The sequence below is a fragment of the Lepisosteus platostomus genome, chromosome 4 (genome assembly GCF_059453375.1).
Source record: "Lepisosteus platostomus isolate fLepPlt1 chromosome 4, fLepPlt1.hap1, whole genome shotgun sequence".
Classification (NCBI taxonomy): Eukaryota; Metazoa; Chordata; class Actinopteri; order Semionotiformes; family Lepisosteidae; genus Lepisosteus; species Lepisosteus platostomus.
Genome location: NC_142614.1, coordinates 67,929,387 through 67,949,853, shown reverse-complemented (window position 1 = coordinate 67,949,853; position 20,467 = coordinate 67,929,387). Strand labels below are relative to the sequence as shown.

At 41.1% G+C, this 20,467-nt stretch overlaps 1 protein-coding gene across 8 annotated transcripts in view; it reads left to right on the top strand.

The window, feature by feature from the left end:
- Positions 1-20,467, top strand: part of shroom3 (shroom family member 3) — a 79,546-nt gene that overhangs the window by 26,712 nt on the left and 32,367 nt on the right. Inside the window, exons 1-2 of one of the 8 annotated variants that reach the window (XM_088630396.1) lie at positions 4,570-4,765; positions 16,700-16,831. The exons of 2 other annotated variants lie outside the window; for them this stretch is intronic. Coding sequence is in view for 1 of the 6 variants with exons in the window: in XM_088630393.1 (XP_088486519.1) it covers positions 16,700-16,831 (132 nt within the window). In the remaining 5 variants the exon portion in view is untranslated. 5 more of the 8 variants (XM_088630397.1, XM_088630398.1, XM_088630393.1 and 2 more) reach the window with 5 other exon arrangements.

Here is a 20,467-nt window from a genome sequence, read left to right as displayed (position 1 = left end):
ATAATGATAAGAGTGGCAAACAAGAGTTCACGCTGGCACGTGGTTAAAATGACACGTCAAACCTTTTTTAACACCTTTATTTATAAAAACTGAATTGAGATTCGCCGGTCATTTTTTGTTATACCCACCGGCCGGCGGACAGGCTGATTGGCTGCACTCATGGGCAGGAGTGTTGCCGTCGGTAACCCGGGAGCTTCACCCAGCCACCTCTCGCCTGGCAAGCAGGGTCTCTCATAATCCTGGATTGCGCCACTAGTAACACCGAAGCACATCCATTGCCACTACACATGGCTGGTATAACCAATCATTTGTTTAACCTAGGAGTTTACTTATACATACTGACACAATATGAAACATTAAATTCTGAGAGAACTTCATGGTTACTATGGAATCGATCAGTCGTACAAATGGCAACACATACATAAAACGCAAAGGATAAAATATGTCATTGTATAAAATTGTATCTTGCCTAACCAGCTTGTTTGAGTTTTTTTGAACAGCCATCAAAAGTCTTGAATTCACACCGGTGTGATTTTCAGAAAGCTGTCGATAAAGTTTGATTACAGATTTGATCAAATGACAGACAGTTGGAATTTGACTAAATTTGTGCGTTTAGTTAATAAATAGAAAAACAAATAAGTACAAATAAGGGATTCATATTCAAACTGGATGATTTAATTGGTGGAGTACCACAGGGATCTGTACTTTGCTCACTTCTCTTTCTAATTTTTATCAATGATCTAGGTTCTGGTATAGATGGTAAACTAGTCATGTTTATAAGTTTTAGTATCACTCTGAGGTGGCTTCTTAGTAGAAAGTATTGTGCGGAAAACGTTAGTACACCCCTACCTTTATCATTGCATCAAATGCCTAAAATTAGAGTCAGGTGCACCAACACGGGTGCAATTGATTAGAACATCATTAGAGAATAACTTGGAGGGCACTGCCTTATATAAACATCAGAAACCTGTGGTCTATTACCTATGGTATTAGAAATTTAGGTATGTGGCTACATCATGCCGAGATCAAAAGAGCTCTCTGAAGCCCTCAGAAGAAAGATTGTTGATGCCTATGAGTCTGGGAGTGATTTGTAGTCTACACTCCACTGTCTGAAAGATCATCTACAAATGGAGAAAATTTCAAACCACTGGCAATCTATACAGGCCAGATTCAGCCACCTAATTCAGCCCAAGAGCTGACTGAAAGATGCTGCAGGAAGTCTCCAAGAACACCAGGATAACATCATCGGATTTACAGGCAAATCTTGCCTCAGTCAATGTCAAACTGCATGAGTCAACCATCCAAACTGTCCGACTACACAACTTTGCCCTACATGCATGGTCAGGATGAAAGAAGCCTCTGCTCTCAAAAAGAATATAGATGCACGACTGAAGTTTGCCAGACAACACCCAAGTGAAGATCAGGACTATTGGAACAATGTGCGCTGGATGGATGAGACAAAGGTAGAGCTGTTTGGCCACAATGGCAGACGTCATGTTTGGTGAAAACCAAAAATTGCCTTTGGCCAAAAGAACCCAATCATAGAGTCAACCAAGAATTCCACATTGTACCAGAGAGTACTTGAGGAGAATGTGAGGCCATCTGTCAAAAAGCTGAAGCTGAACCATAAGTGGACCATAAGTGGACCTTACAGCAAGCCACAAAAGAAAGGCTCAAAGGAGGGTTATGGAATGGCCTAGTCAAACCCTAGATCTTAACTCCATAGAAATGCTGTGGGGGATTTGAAGCGAGCAGTGCAGCCCTATAACATCGCACAGTTGAAGGTGTTCTGTAAGGAGGACTGGGCAACAATTTCTCTTAAGTCGATGCAGGAGACTGATAGACAATTACAAGAAACGCCTACAAGAAGTGATTTCTTCCAAAGGGGCAACACCAGCTATTGAAAGTAGGGGGTGTACTTATTTTTTCCACGGCAGACAATTGCATTTCTTACTTTTTTTGTTGAATAAATTATTGCAAAGAATAATTTTCATAGTTAATTGTTAAATTAGATCACCTTTATCTATCAATATTGTTGAAATGAAGATCAATTAACTATGAAAATTATTCTTTGATTGATGGTTTTTACCCTTTTGCTTATCTGTGTGGTTTTGATGACTTTATCTCTAACATCCTTAGAAAAATGTTCTTTAGTCTTTACCTTTCCTTCAGATTCACTTACTGACTAATGATCTCTTTTTTAGTTTTATCTGAGGGCAATGGAAAGGCAATTAAATCTTTGTTAGGGCAATTTCTTCAAGATATCTGCTGACAAATAACTAATTTTAATTGAATTGATTACTGATTGGAAAATTATGCATTATCATTTATAATCCAGTAACATTTGAAAACATTTAAAGGGTCTCAATAGCTTTGCAAGGCACTGTATAGTGTATGTGCCATAATCCAGGATTTATAGTCATTTTGGAGGTTTGAAAAAGTTGAAACAGTTGCAGAACTGATAAGCAGAGCCAATCATCTCATGTCTTGTTAAATTCAGATACAAAAATATTTTACTAGTTACTAGTGAAAAAGTAAAGAATCTGACTCAATGGTAACATTTAATACAAAATGAGACTAAGAACACGGCATCTTGGGACATGAGCTGTGACCAACTGTCCAACTTGAACAAAGTTTTCTATCAGATAAGTTTTAAATGATAAGAACGCAGTTCCAAAAAACCCTCTAATCGGTTCAGGAATGCGGTATAATCAATGCTATTAAAAAGTGCAGTGAAGTCCAATATGAATAGTGAATGAAATAATGTCGGCAGTCATCACTAAATCATTATAACCCTAACCGCAATTGTTTCAGTACGATGCATTGACCTGAACCCAGATTCAGAAATGTTTCTGAAGCTAATGAACTTGTTATGGAACAGCAAAAGCCCATTCAAGAACATTTCCCAAACATGGTAAGTTAGATATCCGCTGATAATTACTGTACAGGCTAGAGCCTTCATTTCTTTAATTTAGCGGAGGGATAATAAAGGCATGTTTAAGTACTGAAGGAACATTTCTGGATCTTAAAGGTTCATTGTTGCTGTGTATGGACCATGGACAGAGAATTGGAACGTTTCAACAAAGCAAAACGGAATAGGATCTGTCTAGGCTCGGATGGTGGATTTAATTTCGGCAATCATCTTCAAATATGATATGATTTCAGATATTCAGAGAGGAGAAACTGCATGAAACCCGACAGAGCTGAGCCGAATAAAACTTGGAGCTACAACTCATTCACCATGCTTGGCGGTAGAATCACAGGAGCCTGACTGTCTTGATGTTATCAATTCTAGAGCAAACCAACACAGCATACAGTATGGATCGCACTGTTCTAGACTCTTCAAGAAGGCTTGTTTCAGCGGACTTCCGACTCGTGGATAGTGGAGGATTAAGGACTGACCAGCAGAATATTGTGGTGTGCACTGCACCAGCTGCAACAATGCTTTTTAATTAAAAGCTAGCTGACCTGCGTAAACAAGGGGAAAGCAGCTGGGGTCATGCTTTCACTTGAAATCGGTTTAAGCTGATCTCCAGCAGAAGGAGGAATCTGCTTTTTAGCTATGCTATTTTTTCCTCTTCCCAGCATGCCATTTCCAGTTTCCTAGCACTGTGAAGTCAGAAAGAAACATTTCAGATCTGTCTTGTCTAGTTTTTAGGAAAAGAAAAATCTGAATGTTTTAATTATTTGATGTGTGTACAGGGAAATTCCAGGCCAGGTAAACATTTCTACATACAATAGTGCTCTGCAATCTCATTAAATATGTTTGATTTTGTATGGAGAGCCCTTTCATATAGTTAAAGGAACTATGGAAACGTTTTTCTCACATGCATTATGTGAGGTGGATTTTTTTTTAATTTAAAGAGACAGAAAGGATTTGCTCAATTTTCTGTTAGTTCGCATTTTGTGTGAACCAGGATCCCTGTTTGCCTAAGTTAATCCTATCAGTCTAAATCTCAATTTACTGTCTCCAGTAGCGGATGTGCATTAGCGGTCGTATCGCCCTGATCAGGGGCTGTGCAGGCTTTACATTTTGGGGACTCCCTTTTCAGACAATAACGTCTCCCAAATCGTGCACAAAATCAGGCTGAAGTCTGTAATTATTACAGACACTTCACAATATTCAGAGCTGGACGGCAAGTCAACAAAGCTACAGCTGTTGGGTGATTTTCCTGGACACTTTACTAGACAAAGTTTCCTTGTGTTTCTCAAGGCAATTCACCCTCCATATTGGGGAGACCACAGGGGAGATGTACTTTCTTTCATGTGGTGAGCAGAGATGAGTGAGGGCTTGTGTGTGGGGGGATGTGTGTGTTTTAAAGCAAGACACAGGCCGTAAACACAGAGCCTGTTCTGCGAGTGGAAAGGGCAGCATGAAGAGAGATTTCCCCAGAAGCATGCTGGGGAAAGGTGCTCTGTCAGTCAGAGGACGAGTACAACCTGCTGTGTGATATCATCCTCCCAGACTCCACAGAGGCCTCTGTCTGTGCTGATTGGCCAGGAGGCGGGCAGTAATTTGAACTCTCTTTTTCTTTTTTTTTCGTCTCGTGAGGGCTGTCACTGTGGCTGGCTACTCCACACAGAAGGAAAAGTGCTTCCAGGGAAGGAGCAGGTGTCTGTGCACAGCAATTCGTACCAAAGGTTTAGCTTGTTTTATAGGATCAAATGACGACTTCGTTGTCTGTGCCCTTTGTAACGTACGGTGATTCTGAGCAAGGAATATCACTGCTGACACCTGAACTATCTCTGCTAATCACACAGTGAGGTAAGCAAAACCACTGTGGTGCTTTTGCATTTAAGCATATCCTTCAACCAGTCCTGCTTCACATCTTGTGTGCCTGTGTCGTCTAATCTCCCTGCGTAGAGAAAGGCAAATCCAGGATGCAATGACAGCACCCTGTAAGTTGTATCCTTTTCCGAGTCTCGTTTGATATGTTTTTCCTTGGGCTGAACCAGCGTGCAGTCGTGGATTTCTGAGATTTCAGGGAATGCAAAGGAATTTGTGTCCGATTTCAAGTTTCAAAATGTATCATTCCCCTGCCCGGCAGTTAATTTAATGTTAGATTTTGTTTAAAATGAATGAGTTAACTTTATTGTGCTTCTGTTGTAGCTATTTTACTTTCCTTTTTTTGTTCTTCAGTTGACCGGATAAAAAATACCATCTGAAGGTGTGTCTCTAAATTGTATTCTACGTGATTTTCTGGAGTCAAAATATTATTCTGTGATTTGTTTAGACCTGTAAAGATGAAGGGGCTGTATTTATTAGAAGATCCTAACCCCTTCTCTCCTTGTTCTCTGTGGTTTGACAAAACATGCCAGGACAAAAAGCAACACATTAAATTCTTCTTTTTTTTCAAACACTATTTATTAGGGCAGATAAACATTTTCTGCTCCTACAGTATTGCTGTGTTAATCTTACAGCATGCCCTGCAGTAGAGTGATCTCAAACTAACTTTTAGTGGCGTTTCATTTGAGAAAACCTTTGCAAATAATTAACATAAAATAAAACTTAATCTGTCACTTTGTTAGAAAAATGAAGAAGTTAAAAAATATTACAAATGAGAACATAAGATCGGTCACTCATTGACCGATAGGTAATTAGTAATTAATTGAGCCGAGAAACATATCCAGCTGTTTTTTAAAGAAGCCAGGGTATCAGCTTTAACACTTGTTTGAAGCTTGTTCCATACACCCACAACAATTTGTGTAAAGGAGTCTGGTCTGCGATTCACTGCTTACTGTGAAGAAGTGCACTATATAGACTTTGTCAATACCTTTGAGGATTTTGATAAAGTAACAGAAATAATTTACATATTTATTGGCATGACCTTTATATATATATACAGTATGTTCATTCTTGTCTTTTGTAGTCTAGTAAATCTCTTGCATGGGGGATACATATTTTTGTAAATCAGTCAGAGACGAGCATTCATTACTAAAGTTTGGGGTGATGAAAACTAGCTGATCAGAGAGGATCCTTTTCAGCGGCAGATATTTACTGGCAAATGGCAAAGAGAGTTTTTCAGGTAGTGACTTTTCCTAAGTGACTATGGAGTACGTAACATTGGGAAATTAGCTCTTCTCTATTTACTCCTTTTTGCAAAATGTCAGAGCAAACATCCATCAGTTTGGTCAGAAATTCACTGCGAAAAAAAGAGATTTTTAAAAAAAGGACCAGACAGCTCAGAAATGCTGAAATTACAGCTGCATTTGCTTTCCCTCGAGCCAAACACCTGTTCTATTTTAAAACCGTGTTTGGCATGACTCTCAGATATGCAGATCTGGTCATGTTAAGGAGCCTTGTGTGTTGTAGCCGGTTGGCAGCCATACTGTACCTAATCCGAAGCCAAGTTTTCCAATGGGCAGCCTTATCTAAACAGAAGCTTTTATTGGGGACGCGGTATGGGATGGACCATCGCCCTGATTTCTGCGAAGTGCTTGACAGTGTCACTTTCGAGAGTTTTGGAACACGTACTGGGCACAGGAGGAACGCAGGCAGTTATTGTTGAGGCTGACAGGGTAATAAAACCAGCTTCCATCCTACTGTAGCTGATGAAAGTAGTTGCGTGGAGCTGTTTACAACCAGCAGTGACAGCTGGCATTGTGAGCTCGCAAGAAATGGGCCTAAAGGGTCAGGAAATTGTCACCCATTGTTCTCTTCCTTTTTCTTTTGAGTATCCCAGCAAGTACAGGGAGCTTCGGCTTGCCTCTTAAACTCGTCGGCGTGCTTGGAATGCGTTACTCGACACTTTTTAGCCCGGGTCTGCATATTTTCGGTTACTTATTACTCAGCCATAAATGTCAGTTTTCAGTGGGCTGTGGCATGTTGATCATCTCCGCAGGTTTTGGAATGCTGAGAAACGAAAAGATTCGCTCGCGAGGGTGGTTGTGGATTTAGCTGTCTGAATGACGTTTTGCTTGCTTTCGGACACAAAGCCCTTGTCAAATCCCAGAGGCTGAGCCTGTTCTGTGGGTGGAAAGGGTGGCGTGAAGAGAGATTGCCCAGAAACATGCGGGAGAAGGGAGTTGCTTTGCCGATCAGAGGTTGATTTTATGTATAAAGACGGCAGGCTGTACTTTTGGATAAGCAATAAAGCCGTAACAGGATTAGTGTTACTGTTACTGGTGACCGGCCTACCTTTTTGCCAAGGCTAAAGCTCAACAACAGTGACAAATGCAACATTGTTTAATTATTGCTTTTATTTGGTTGATGCCTTTTATCCTAAACGATTTACATTTGTACTCACACTGCAGAGCTGAAATGAATACTTTGGTCGCACAAGGTTTGTGCTTCTCCCCAGCTGGCTTCAGCTAATATGACAGGCAGGTGGGAGAAGGTTTCTATGTAATCCAGGCCTTAGGTAGTCTACCAACATAGAGGAAGAAAGCTCAAAGACCGTGGCTCTTGTGGCAGAGGAACAGAGAAACAGCTAGCATCAACTGCAGTTGCTCCATGTGTTCAAAGTGCAGCTGTAACCAAGATATTTTACCGCTGAAAAACATCTTGCTCAAAACACGTCCCGTTATAGGGAGCAAAGAATTTTAATGAGTCAGATGAATTGTGAAGAACATGATAAGGATTTGCAATTAGCAGAAGTAAAAAATGTAGAGAGGGAGTTAGGTGTATAATAAAAGGAAAGCAAAATATGCGAATTGCATGCCACAAGCCAAGACTTTTTAAACTAATGATTACAGGCCAGAAAGTTTTTTTTTTTTCCTCCAGTGAAATTGCCAAAACTCTTCTCTATGTTTCTTCCTATCACCTATGGCTCTTTTGCACTTTGAAAATATCTACCCTTTACTACAGAGGTGTAGGGAAGCAGAAAGGCTTATAGATTAAAGTGATGCACATTTCTGAAAGCAGATAAATGACTCCTTTCTTTTCAATTGCAGTGTCTTCCTAAAGTTTTGGAGCCATGTCAATGTAGCCAAACAAATGTTGTTTCTGATATGAATTAAACATTTCACCGAACAAAAAGGAATCTGAGCCTTCTCAAAATATAACCTAAATGAGGTGTGGTGTCCTGAGCATTTGCACACAAAAAAATGCAACCTTTCACACAGTCACTGTATATGTTTACAGCGGTCGTGGGACCAGTGTGATTTTGCCTGTTCCTGTTCGGTCGATGGTACAGTAGTTCACAATCTGAACAGTCACGTGATTCACTGCGCAAGATGGTCTCCACTGGCAACGCCTGAAATTGTTTTCCACTTCCCTGTGTTGTACATCTGTTTGACTTACAAAATCTAAGTCTGCTATTTAGAAACTTGCATGAATGCGAAAATCAATAAGGAACTAACTCACTGCTAGTCATGCCCGGTTTCTGATAGCATTGTGCAAAGTTCTTTTGTGACAACAGTGGCTTTGCAGGGTGTGTCTGTGAAGAGATCTATAACCTGGAGCAACAACAAAACAAATACACTGCATGCCGCCTCTCTAAAGACTAATAATGGAATGAAAATACCTGGTTGTCCTTTGGTTCAGACTGAGACCCCGATTGGTGTCAAAGGATCTTGTGGCCCTATCAAGTGGCACAGCGGCATTCATCCTAATACCTCTGAGACTTTTTCAGGCATGGTGTTGAAAAACCTGTCTCCACCTGTTTTGTGCTGTTGACGTGAGTCGAACTTGCTTTGAATTGTCTGTGCTTCCTCATTCCAGATGTCAGGTGAAAGTAGGAGCTTCCATGCCAGTCTGTAGGATCTCGTACCGTAAACAAGCCGACAATAATCTTCCACACTGTGGGGATTTGTTGCAAAATGCACCAGTTTACAGTAAAAGCTTGCAAAGTTATCAATCGAAGCATGAGCCAGAGGACAACAACAATCACCTCAAGCCTGCTTCTCTCAAAATGGGTCCTGTGTTCACATATTTCCGTAAGAACTTTGAGTTAGAATGCAGTTTATATAACATTACTTTATTAACCCTTTACAATTTCTTGCATTAGGAATTATCTTTTTGCATTACTACATTCGTTTACTATAGTTGTGCCACATACTTGGACTTTACAGAGAAGGATTATGATTCTGTCTAATGTCTAAATGCTGTGTGCTCTCCCACGGTGCTGGCAGATGTCCGTGTTTATAACATCGTATTCTGTTTCGCCTTAACTGCTCTTTTAATTATAAACTAGAGTCATGTAAGGCGGCTTAGCCAAGTCCAGACGTAGGCCGGAAAATAAAATCAGGGACACTGGTTAGAAAACTCGAAATTGTGGAGACCTTGCGTGGCTTGGAATGCTGATGGCTTTTCATGGTGTTTTATTTTTGTCAGAATTATCTGAGTATGATAAAGCGGCGCGTCTGAATTGAGTGCTAAGCGTGTTGCATCAGTTCTCCACTACCCTCTGGGGGCAGGGGTGATGAGATGTGAAGTTCGGCTTTATTTACTGAAAGCGTGCGACAAGAAAATGCAACCTTCCTGGAAAATACAAACAGAGCCACATTCACAAACTCGTGTTTGTAAATGTGGCTCTGTCTGTATAAAGCATAATCCGTTTCCAAGCCTAGATACCTCTGTAACTTCCCATTAGATGTTTATACGTATTCTCCTCTAATATTAACAATGACTCAAATTATTGAAACTAATGATGATGATGATGATGATGATGCATTTCACATGAAATGTCTGTAGTATATAGTACATTACACTGGTGATATTCTTTGAGGGTGACCTAATGAGGTTCCTCCACACACACACACACATACACACTCGTGTCGTACACAGGCAGATATTTTTCTTGCTACAAAAACAGGTCATATTTCAATATTTTAGCATTTTAGATAACAAGCCACGGGATCACAGAGGACACACGCCTAGTGTACGACACTACAGGTGTTTTGTTTTTTTAAACAAATGTGCGGATTATGCCGTGTTGATAGAGAGAACTTTCTGATTGGTGGGATGTAGTGCCGGAAAACCTGAAGTGACCCTTGGCAGATATAGTCCCTGCCTCTGTTCTGTGAAGCTGAAGGCCTGGGCCTGGCCAGCCTGAGGGAAGCCCGGACTGAGGCTGCGTGTGTCGCCATCGCCGTGGATACCACCTGGGTCGCCCTGAAGGCCGGAGCCCGAGGCATGTGAGGAATGTCGATGGCATGCTTGAGTGGAGAGCCTCGGGGCAGGCCCGCCTCGATAAATAAATCTCGTTGCCCTCTATGGCCACTTCGAAGGCTCTGTGGCAACATCAGACTCCAGGTTGGGTTTTCTCCTCAATTCAAATAGGAATAGGAGGAAAACAAAACTGAATTCCCCCCCTTGAAGGGAGCGAATGAGAATCTCTGAGGCTTTTGCCCAGCTCTTTCAGCGAGAAGTGTAAATTAAATACCCGGAGTTTTTAATACTTGGCATACTTGCCACTCTGTTGGGGGCTTGTAGCACAATGGACACAGCAACAGACATGGTATCTAAGGCAATTAAAACCCGTGGTGTGGTCTTTACAGTTCACTAGTCATTTTTTATTTGAATGTATCACCCCATTAGAGCCACTTCTGGTATCTGAACAGTCCAGAAAAATGTGCGAATGTTTTGAGATTAGAGAGATAGAGAGACTTCTAATTGAACATGTGGCTTTTTGCCCTTCTCCTTTTACGAGAAATTAAAGTTAAATGTTCCTTTAAGTCTGTTTTTTTTTAAATAAGTAATGTTGAATGAATTTCATATATGCTAAATATTTTAAATATCTGACCAATTTCAAAGGTATCTGTATCACCTTTATTGCCAAGTTTCAGCGGATATTTGCAGTATTTCTATGTGAGGCTCAGAAGTGTTTATAAAAATGTGGTTTTAGTTACTAATTTAGGACAAAGACACCACCCTAGTATGAACGAATTATTTCTTCAGAAATTGGGTTAAATGCCAAGGAATTTGTCCTTTCAGAACCAGAGGCGCCATCTTTCTTTGGAACTTGACTTTCGAACAGACGCTTGGATTGGAATCAGTAGAAAGTCTATGTTTTTTGCAACCAATAAATAAAGGACCATACCCTTCCTTTGGTATAAACTGCAGTTCACTGCCTTACAAAGACTTGCAAGCCTAGTTTACAAATACACTGATATTTACTCATAATAATGTGCAAACCTCTTTGTATTTATGGAGTGTAGAGACAGAGAGACAGTAATGAAGATATATGACTCTTAAACTGCAACATAAATTTGATGTTTTTTTTTAAACTTATCATCTCTGTGAATACGCATGGTAAGATCTCAGTGGATTTCTGAATGCAAATTTCTTTACAAAGGAGCTGAAAGAGTGCTAAAGCCATTTTCCATGTGTTTAATTAAATAGATTTTTGCTGGTATTGAATTATCAAAGACCTGACTTATTAGGTTTGCTAACAGCACTGAGGTTTAATTGGTTAACTTTACATTCTCCTTGTTTTAATCATTTCCGTTCAAGAAAGAACTAAAAACTGAGGGTAGATATAAGGTTGTATAAAGCATTATGAATGAATATGACACTTTTGCTATCCATATTCTATGCATGTACATCTATTATTTTAACATAGAAATTATTTTCAAATGAAATACTTCTCAGCTGTGAGCATCTGGTTGGCTTAATTTACTGCTTCTTTTCATTTGCACGTGGGGTCCACTTACAATCTGTTCATCACCTTTACATTATTTCGGTTGTATTTCAGTTGTTTCAGTAGGAAAATTATAAACACAGAGAATCATTAAGAAGCGTTTTTAATGTCAGGAACCTCAGGAATGCGCCGGGATTGTGTTTAAGGGTATGTTTGTCAGCACTATACTTTGTGAGAAACTGGTGGAAAGGCCTGGACCTGTCATTCTTTCTGACATCAGACGTTCCGCAGATGTTTGTGACATATGGAGATCAGAAACCAGTCTGAGTACTTAAAAACCAATGCGGAGAAAATTCTAATTTAAATACCCTATTACGGGTGTAGGCACCTGCAGGCTAGGGAAGGAAAAGAAACAGACAGAGAAGGCATGAGGCAGGTAGTGCCAAGTAAGAGCCAAGGAGATTAAAGGCAAAGAAAGGCCTTCTGGGAAGCTGCATTCTTGAGGTTGTAATGTCATTCAGTCAGTGAGCCCCAAGACCAGGCTCCAGTACTGCACTTATCAGCCAGAGCCCAGCCCCAATATCTAACTGTGTATAGACGAAAAGAAGAAAAGAGTTCTGAAAAGCTAGTTCTCAGTCCACCCTGAGGTTAAATAATTAAGGAAAAGCCACTGGCGGGCTAAGATTCGCCGTTTAAGTATCGTGATTTAGAAGTTGCAAATTACAGGGCTTGCAAGGAATAAAATTAGGACATTCTTAGGTATTACATTGGATATTATATTGAATAAAAAATAAAGCACTCATACTGTATGTTAAACGTGTACCAGATGTATATTTTTAAGTAGATTTGGGTGAAATCTACTTAATTGGCTTAATTGGTAAATGGAGCCAATTATAATCACATATCATACAGTGTGATTATAGATATGTGGTCAAGTTTGACTTATATACCATAAATACAGTATTCTGCAGAAGATTGATATAATACATTTATGAGCTCACTGTTTGCAAGATACAACCAGAAAATAGAATACATCTGTTAGTATTGTAATTAACTAACTACCATCTGGTTAATACTTTGAAAACAAGGACTGAAAATAATACATCAGATACAAAATATTTTTGATGAATGTAATTGCCAGTGCTTTAAATTCAATATCTGAAATACATAACTCAAAACCTCATGAGAGACGCATTATAAACCTTATCATTTCTGTTTATAACTAGATTCCGTATAGCTGTGATGTCTAGGTGACATGCATCAGTGAAGAGTAACTGAAGTGTGTATGAAACTTCAAACTTATTAATGTAACATTTCCTTCATGGGACAATATTTCACATTCCTTTTGTGACCCCACCTTCAGGCCATTTTCAACTAAAACAACTGCACCTTCAGGTTCAGGGAATCCAGAACATGTGATGTTTATCACCTATGAAAACATAAGCACTTTGATTGGTTGATAATTGCCATCTTGGTTTAGTGGAATATTTTCAGTTATGTGTCATTTTCCCTTTAGACAATGGCCACAGATCTAACATTCTACTGAGCAATTCTTTCTTATTTAAACTGATTAAATGCTGAAGACATTCTGAAGGGTTAGCATTTTTAAATGTTGTAGAGGCACCCTCAGCAGAACACATTACTGGTTCTCATCTCACATCAATTGACCCTATATCACACAGTGAGAAAGTGAGGATTCATTTGCACTGGTATGCTTGCAAAAGCTGCAGTCTATAGGTTCAAGGGTAGTGGCCCCTCGAGTTGCCAATATGTGACCCCATTCTCCGCATGTATAACATCGATATTCCGTCTCTTGCGAGGTCCTTCTTATATGAAAAATAAGACCTCAGGGAATTTTTCTCATTTTTAATCTCCGTGTCAATCTTTGATTCTGCGCCTCTATATTCTGAGATTGATTGGAAATGTCTCCGTTTATTTCTTGAGGGAGAGTGGGGAGACTTGTGCCAGACGTGTGGTGCTTATTATTACTTCCACTCTTCTGACACCAATACTCAGTATCAGCTGAGCAGCTGGTTTTTCATGTAGGACCCTAGTAGCTTCCTGCTGAGCTGCGATCACTTCCCGTTGAGCTGCAATCGCCTCTTCTTGTATTCTGGTTGCTTCCTGTTGCATGGCAACAGCCTATATCAGTGCTGTTATAGCCACCTCCATTAATTTCCCTAGAAAATAAATTATTGTGGCCCTGAATGATTGATGCCACTGCCATCCCACTTCTACCACCAGATGTAACAGATCCCCCCTTAATTGGTAACATTACAGGGGGAACCTGCTCATAAACCGTCTCTATATTATGGGCATTTAGCTGACACCTGGAACATACAGTACCTCATGTTAACTTTCCTTCCCTCCCTATTCTTGTCCGATTAATGACTCGCCTAACTCTCTCTTCACCCGGACCAGTAGCAGTGCAGAACCCAACACGGTCGATCCTGTTTAGGCCAGTCCCATCAATATTCACCTTCTTTCTTACCGGCAGGCTGGCACTTCAATGATCGAGTGTGCTGCTCAACTCAGAGTGACTGCTTATAGGGAACTGTGTCCACAGGTGCGGCCCGTTTCCTGTTTTCCTCGTGGGAATATCAACTCTTCTTGTTTAGGGAGAGTCTCAACATTGTCCTCGGGCGGCTTGGGCCCATTTTTACACTTCACACTATGTTGCCCTGTTACAGGAGGACACATCTTACTGCCTCTCATTATAAACGATGCTGAGTGTTAATTTGCATGTGTCTCCTTCCTCCAAGCCACTATGTGATCATTTTCCTGGCTGTATCCGATGGGGAGTGATGTACCACAAAGACTGTGGGCAAATGGCCATTCTTGCAATGTAAGAAATCTGCACTAAATAAAATATTCATAAGAAACTAATTCTTCCAAATGAATTCATGTTTATGGACGCATATGGAAAAATAGTGATAATGATAATGTTGCTTTATTAGCCCTATACAATTCCTTGCATTAGGAATTTGTCTTTTCGCATACCCCAGCTTGCTCTCCGTGAGACACAGACACACAGACAGGGAGAGAAGCTTGGGGTCAGAGCGCAGGGTCAGCCATTGTACAGCGCCCCCGGAGCAGCTGGGGTTAAGGGCCTTGCTCAGGGGCCCAACGGAGTAGGATCCCTTTGCCAGCTGCAGGATTTGAACCGGCAACTTTCCAGCCACAGGCACAGATCCTGAGCCACAGAGCCACCACTCCGCCCCATGGTGACTAGCACCATGCAAAATGTCTAAGGTGTTAGCATGTGAATCCATGGACTTAACAGTCTTCATTCCTTCTTGAGTAGCGCTATTTGATAGCTATTTGAGCTACGATCCTGTTAGCCGGCATCCTGATAGCTGCCCTTACTTCACCTGTGTATATTGATTATAGTTTTAATTGAATGTGTGATAATGACGTGGTACTGTTATGAAATGTTTGGTGTACAGGCAGAGACTCCCTTGACAAACACTTGAAAAAGCCAAGTTTGGTTCTGTAAATGGGAGTGCCGAATTAGACACAAAAAGATAAGGGAGAGAAATACTGTGAAATTCAGTGTTTCCAAGTCTGTGTTGTTAATCAGTGCACTTTTTTGGAATACGTTTTTTACAGATATTCCTTAATTTACACATTTCAGATGGAATAGCAAGTATTGTATTTGTAAAGTAGCAATTTTCAGAAAATCAGTTATTGTTTGAAATTGTTTTCAGCAATTTCAGCGGGAGGTACTTTTGAGACCAAAATCTACTAATTGTGCATTCAAGGTAAAGAGTTAAAAAGAGTTAAAAACCATGTAATGTCTTCAGGTCTTTTGCTTACTTTACTAGTTTGTTTTCTTTGTATTGGCTAGACTGTTGTTTTTCCTCTGTAAAACAAACCTGAGGATTTGGGCCTTGGCTGACTACTGTTTTTATCCTCTGATTTGTGGTCAGGCTGAGGACTAAACCTGAATATAAGCTCCTTAGTGTCTCTAAAGTACAGGTTTATTCCAGCATAATGAGGTCTGACCTTTGTTTCATTATGTGTGCTGTATGTGAATGATGAAAAGGGGACAGCATTCAGTCTAAAATGCCAACATTTTGTAATGTGCTACACTTTGAAACCTTATTTAATAGGTTTGTGGGTGCATATTTCCATTTTTATCATAGTTATTTGTATCCTGATTTAATCCAATTAGAGATTTAAAGAGTATGTGCAGCAAATATTGTGCAGTCACTGGGATGACTTATGGAGAAGTCATTTTCCAGTTGAAAGGTATGCTATGTTGGTCCCACTGTAATGGAGGAGTATATGAGGTCAGGAAGTGTTTTTCATAGTATCTAACATCTCATAAAAATGGGAAGGTCTACATACTGTAAGCATGACAGGGGACCACACAGTTAGAAACTACTAAAACCCCAAAACTAGCACCTGTGATATATGGAAACATGAAGTCCTGAAATGACAATTTCTACAAAGAAATTCAGAAGAAACTACTTAAAATAAGTGGACTATAAAGTGGGAATAATAATAATAATCACTTATATAGCACTTTCCTGGATACTCGATTCAAAGTGCTTTACAGGTAATGGGGATCCCCTCCACCACCAATGTGTAGCCCAACCTGGATGATGCAATAGCAGCCATAGTGCGCCAGTACACTCACCACACATCAGCTCTCAGTGGGGAGGAGAGCAGAGTGATGAAGCCAGTTCATAGATGGGGATTATTAGGAGGTCACGATTGGTAAGGGCCAATCGCAAATCTGGCCAGGATGCCAGGGTGACACCCCTACTCTTTTCGAGAAACGCCCTGGGATTTTTAATGACCACAGAGAGTCAGGACCTCAGTTTAACGTCTCATCCAAAGGACAGCACCTATTTTTTCTTACAGTATTATGTCCTCGTCACTATACTAGGGCATTGGGACCCACATAGACCACAGGGTGAGCGCCCCCTGCTGGCCCCACTAACACCTCCACCAGCAGCAACCTTAGCTTTTCCCAGGAGGTCTCGCATCCAGGTACTGGCCAGGCTCACACCTGCTGAGCTCCAGTGGGGCTGCCAGCTGTGAGCTGCAGGGGGATAGGGCTGCTGGCGTGGGGTTCACGTACAGCAGCTGGGACGAGAGTAGCTCGACATCGGGCCCCTGGTGGTTGTGTTGCGTCACTGCAGCCTGGTGTTGTGTTGTCCTCCATGCAGGGAGGGATGTGGGGATGATCACGCCTGTGGGCCTGCTGCTCTGTCCACTCCCAGCCTGCCCTTGGACCACGCCCAGTGCCAAGACAGCCAGCCCGCAAGGGAAGAAGGGGTTAAGCTACGTGTCAGGAGCAGGTAAGAGCTCTCATCGGAGGCCTCTTGTCTTCGTTCTTGACCTGTGATGGGCAGACGTCACTTGTGTCTTAAAGATATGGACATTTATGATGCATCTCCATATTTTCTGACCTGCTGTGATAAATCTGTCCTTGTGTGGTGATGCGGGACTTCAGTCCATCGTGACAATGCAGTAGATTGTATGCACTCGGGGAGAAAAAAGAACCACTACCTGCTGTGTTCACTCAAAATGTGTTGCACTAGATTCTGTCAGGGATGGGGACCTCTAAATGCAATTAGATGTGTATTGCAATTGTGTAACGCCACCTCTGAACTGTGGTGGTAAGTGCCAGGTGTCTGGACTAGCCGGGCCTTTGGTCAATGGGAGCTATCTGAGAGAACATGGTGAGAAACACGTCAACACGGAGGCAGACACTGGCCGTTCAGTACAAACTTCAGATCAGTGTGGTTCCTGATACCCACACCCCTTTTTTCCCTCTGGGTCAATTCTTTTTCCACGTGCTTACACTATTGAATTGTAGTTCTTGATCATATTGTCCTTCAATGAGGAGTATGAGAAGCTCAGTTTTGTTCCAAATGTAATACGCTGAATCTAGATGGTAACAAACTCAACCTGCTCTTTCATTCTTTTTTAGGGACAGCTGTGAGCCCAGCATTATGTAGGGTTATGTCCGGTAGTAAAACCTCAAAATTCTCGAGTTCTACATTTGCGCTTTTGCCTGTTTGCTCAAAATTATTCATGACCACTTTTTTTCCACATTCGCAGTGTGTGCAGCAGGAGAGTAAATGCAGAAACCCCTTGCACGTCTTTATTTCACAGATCTAGATAGATAGATATACTTTATTAATCCCGTAGGGAAATTGATGTGTTACAGCAGTCCAGCCCAAGACAAGCAAAAACAGACATCAGAATAGTTATAAAACAAAAGACAAACAAAATAAATAAAAATAAATAAATACATAGGTGTGTGCAAAATGTGCTGATCATAGTCGCTGTAAAAACAATAAAATATGTGCAAAATGTGCATAGGTTTATACAGACTGATTGTCCACAAAGTACAATGGAGTAAACATGCTGTCCATAGAGGAGCAAATGAAGGGCTAACAGTCCCAGCCTAGGGCAGCGTTATACACCCTGACAGCCACCGGGAGGAAAGACCTGCGGAAACAGTCCCTTGAACACCGTAGCTGGAGCAGTCTATTGCGGTCTATCTGCTTCAACAGACCTGAATCAGTCTCAGTAGTAAAGGCGTAGCTTGGTTAACATACTGTATTTATGTAGAAGCCCATCATGGGTTGTGCTTTATTCAGTTTTTATTCAGGACAGCAGTGGATGTGTCTTGTGTTTAGGCCTGTTATGAGATTAATGGCTGTACAGTGTGTGAGCATTATGCTGCAAAATGAAAGAAATGTTAAATTACGAAAAAAAAACCTACATGGTCCTCTAGATTATCGCACTCTCAATGAGTTGGTTGAGTGAGGCTGCTGCTGCCTCTCCATCCACAACCCTTGTCTCCACACTAAAGTAGCTAAGAATCTCTTCTATATCCAGCCTGTGTCATCTCCAATTTTGTGGTATGTTTAATGCTGTGCACTTAATTTGCTTTCCTGGTTGTTATTACTGCCATGTAACAAACTTTATTACAGTACACTACCTGCTATATATTAAAAAAACAAGATGTAAAAAGTAAAGAAAATACACTCTTCTGGGACTGAAAAAAAACCGGAACAGGCTAGGCTATAATATCCTAACAGTAATGTCTTTTTTTTGTTGTTTGCATGTGCAATAACTTGAAATATAGGGGGAAAACAATGTTTAGTTTATCAGAGTTATCAGTATTCATTAACACTATTTCTAAAATGAGTTACTACCAAAATTCCTTTTTTCCCAAGCCATGGAACCATATCCTGTTTTCCCCATAAGGTATGAAGTCCAGCGTTTGCAAAACTGCCTTCTGAGGAGACTTAATGGTACCTAACTCTCATGAATGCCACAGGTTTACTGTATAACTATTCTCCTCAAATGTGCTGCAACATGGAGTATTTATTAATTCGTTCTACAGACGTTGCTTTCTGGAATAGAAATATGCCGATTTATAGGTATCCCACGAGGAATGACAGCAGCTGAAGATTGTGTGACAGTAACCTCCTTTATTTTACTGGCCCCTCATGCTTGGTGACAAGCTGGCCAAGGGGAAGCACCAAAGGTGGAGAAGGGGTGGAGGAAGGAAGCAAAAACCGAGTGAGGAAGAGGAGGGGGTGATGTGTGGTACAGTACATATGGGAATTTGAGAAATTACTCCAGCTGAGCTTGATGAGTTTGGCTGCTTTCATCCCTCCCAAACCTTCATTAGAGCTCCGTTAAAAACACAAGAAGTGGTGTAAGTCCAAGTAGGTCTCATCACTGTTTTTCAATGCCTCTCAGTATACTGTACATCTGAACCAGTGAAACTGAAGCTTTAGTCTCCTTTACCTTGCATACTAAGAGTGTGTGTGTGGCGTGTGAGAACTACTGTTTATTCCTCACTGTTTGTCTTAACAGTGAACAGTGAGTAGGCCCTGGAACATTTTGAAACACAAAAGTAAACCTTTGCTGAGATGGAAAAAAAGTACAACCATGAGTTTTTGACCACAGGTTTATTAATAAAAAATGTATGCAACTGGTCTATAAATAAGCCCCAAGTCTAAGAGCTTGGTTAAGCCCAAATAAGGTCATTGAGAAACCTGACATAGAACTGGAGTTGCAAGCATTTCTTTAAAGCTAACAGAATGATACAGACTTTCATCCTCCATCTTTGCTGAATAAGCCAGCAGGGACAGTACCTCAATGCCTCAGTTCAGTGGAGCTGAAGCTTTCAAATATATTGTGCCACAGGCTTCTGTTTTTTCAGCCTGGGGATTTAGAGGAACTACTCTCAAAGATTAGTAATTATTTGAACACAAAATGATTTTAAAATCTCTGCTTATTAAATTCTTCTCTTACTTGTACTGTGCTATAAACAGAACATTACGTTATTTATCATAACCCTGGATACCTGAGAACGAAAGTAGGGAAAAACCCTCCAAGCATGTTGCTTCGTAAATCTGAGCGACTGTGGTGACGTCGTCCAGCTCCTCCCTTTTTCTCCATGAGACCAGGCCGATGGGGCGACTCGTCACCCTTCTTTTTACTGTATCCTTTCCGAACCGTATGAGAGCAACCTGGAAGGAGAATGTCTACATTTCTTTTCGGGGAACTAACTTTATGATAAGAATGGCCTGTCAGGTCATTACATTTTGGGAAGGCAACATCGCCCAGACTGTCATGAACAAGAGGCCAGCTGACTGCCAGCTTGCCCAGTTATCAGCTTGCCCAGGGGCGAACCAGCTCACCGCACAGACTGTCGGTCTGAGGGCGTGCAGTCCCTGATGAAACACATGCAGGTGTCCAGCTCCCAGACTGGATACAGAAAGAGCAAATGTTCTTGTCCTTCGGATCCAAACAACAGGACTAGACAAGAAGGCATCAGGCTGGACCGGCTTTTTGGAAGCCTTGGAAGGCCAAGACTGTAGTGAAAACGGCTGTGACTGTGGGGGAGGAAAACTGTAAACAGCGCTGGGGCGCTCAGAATTCACAATGGAAGAAGTAATAATAAT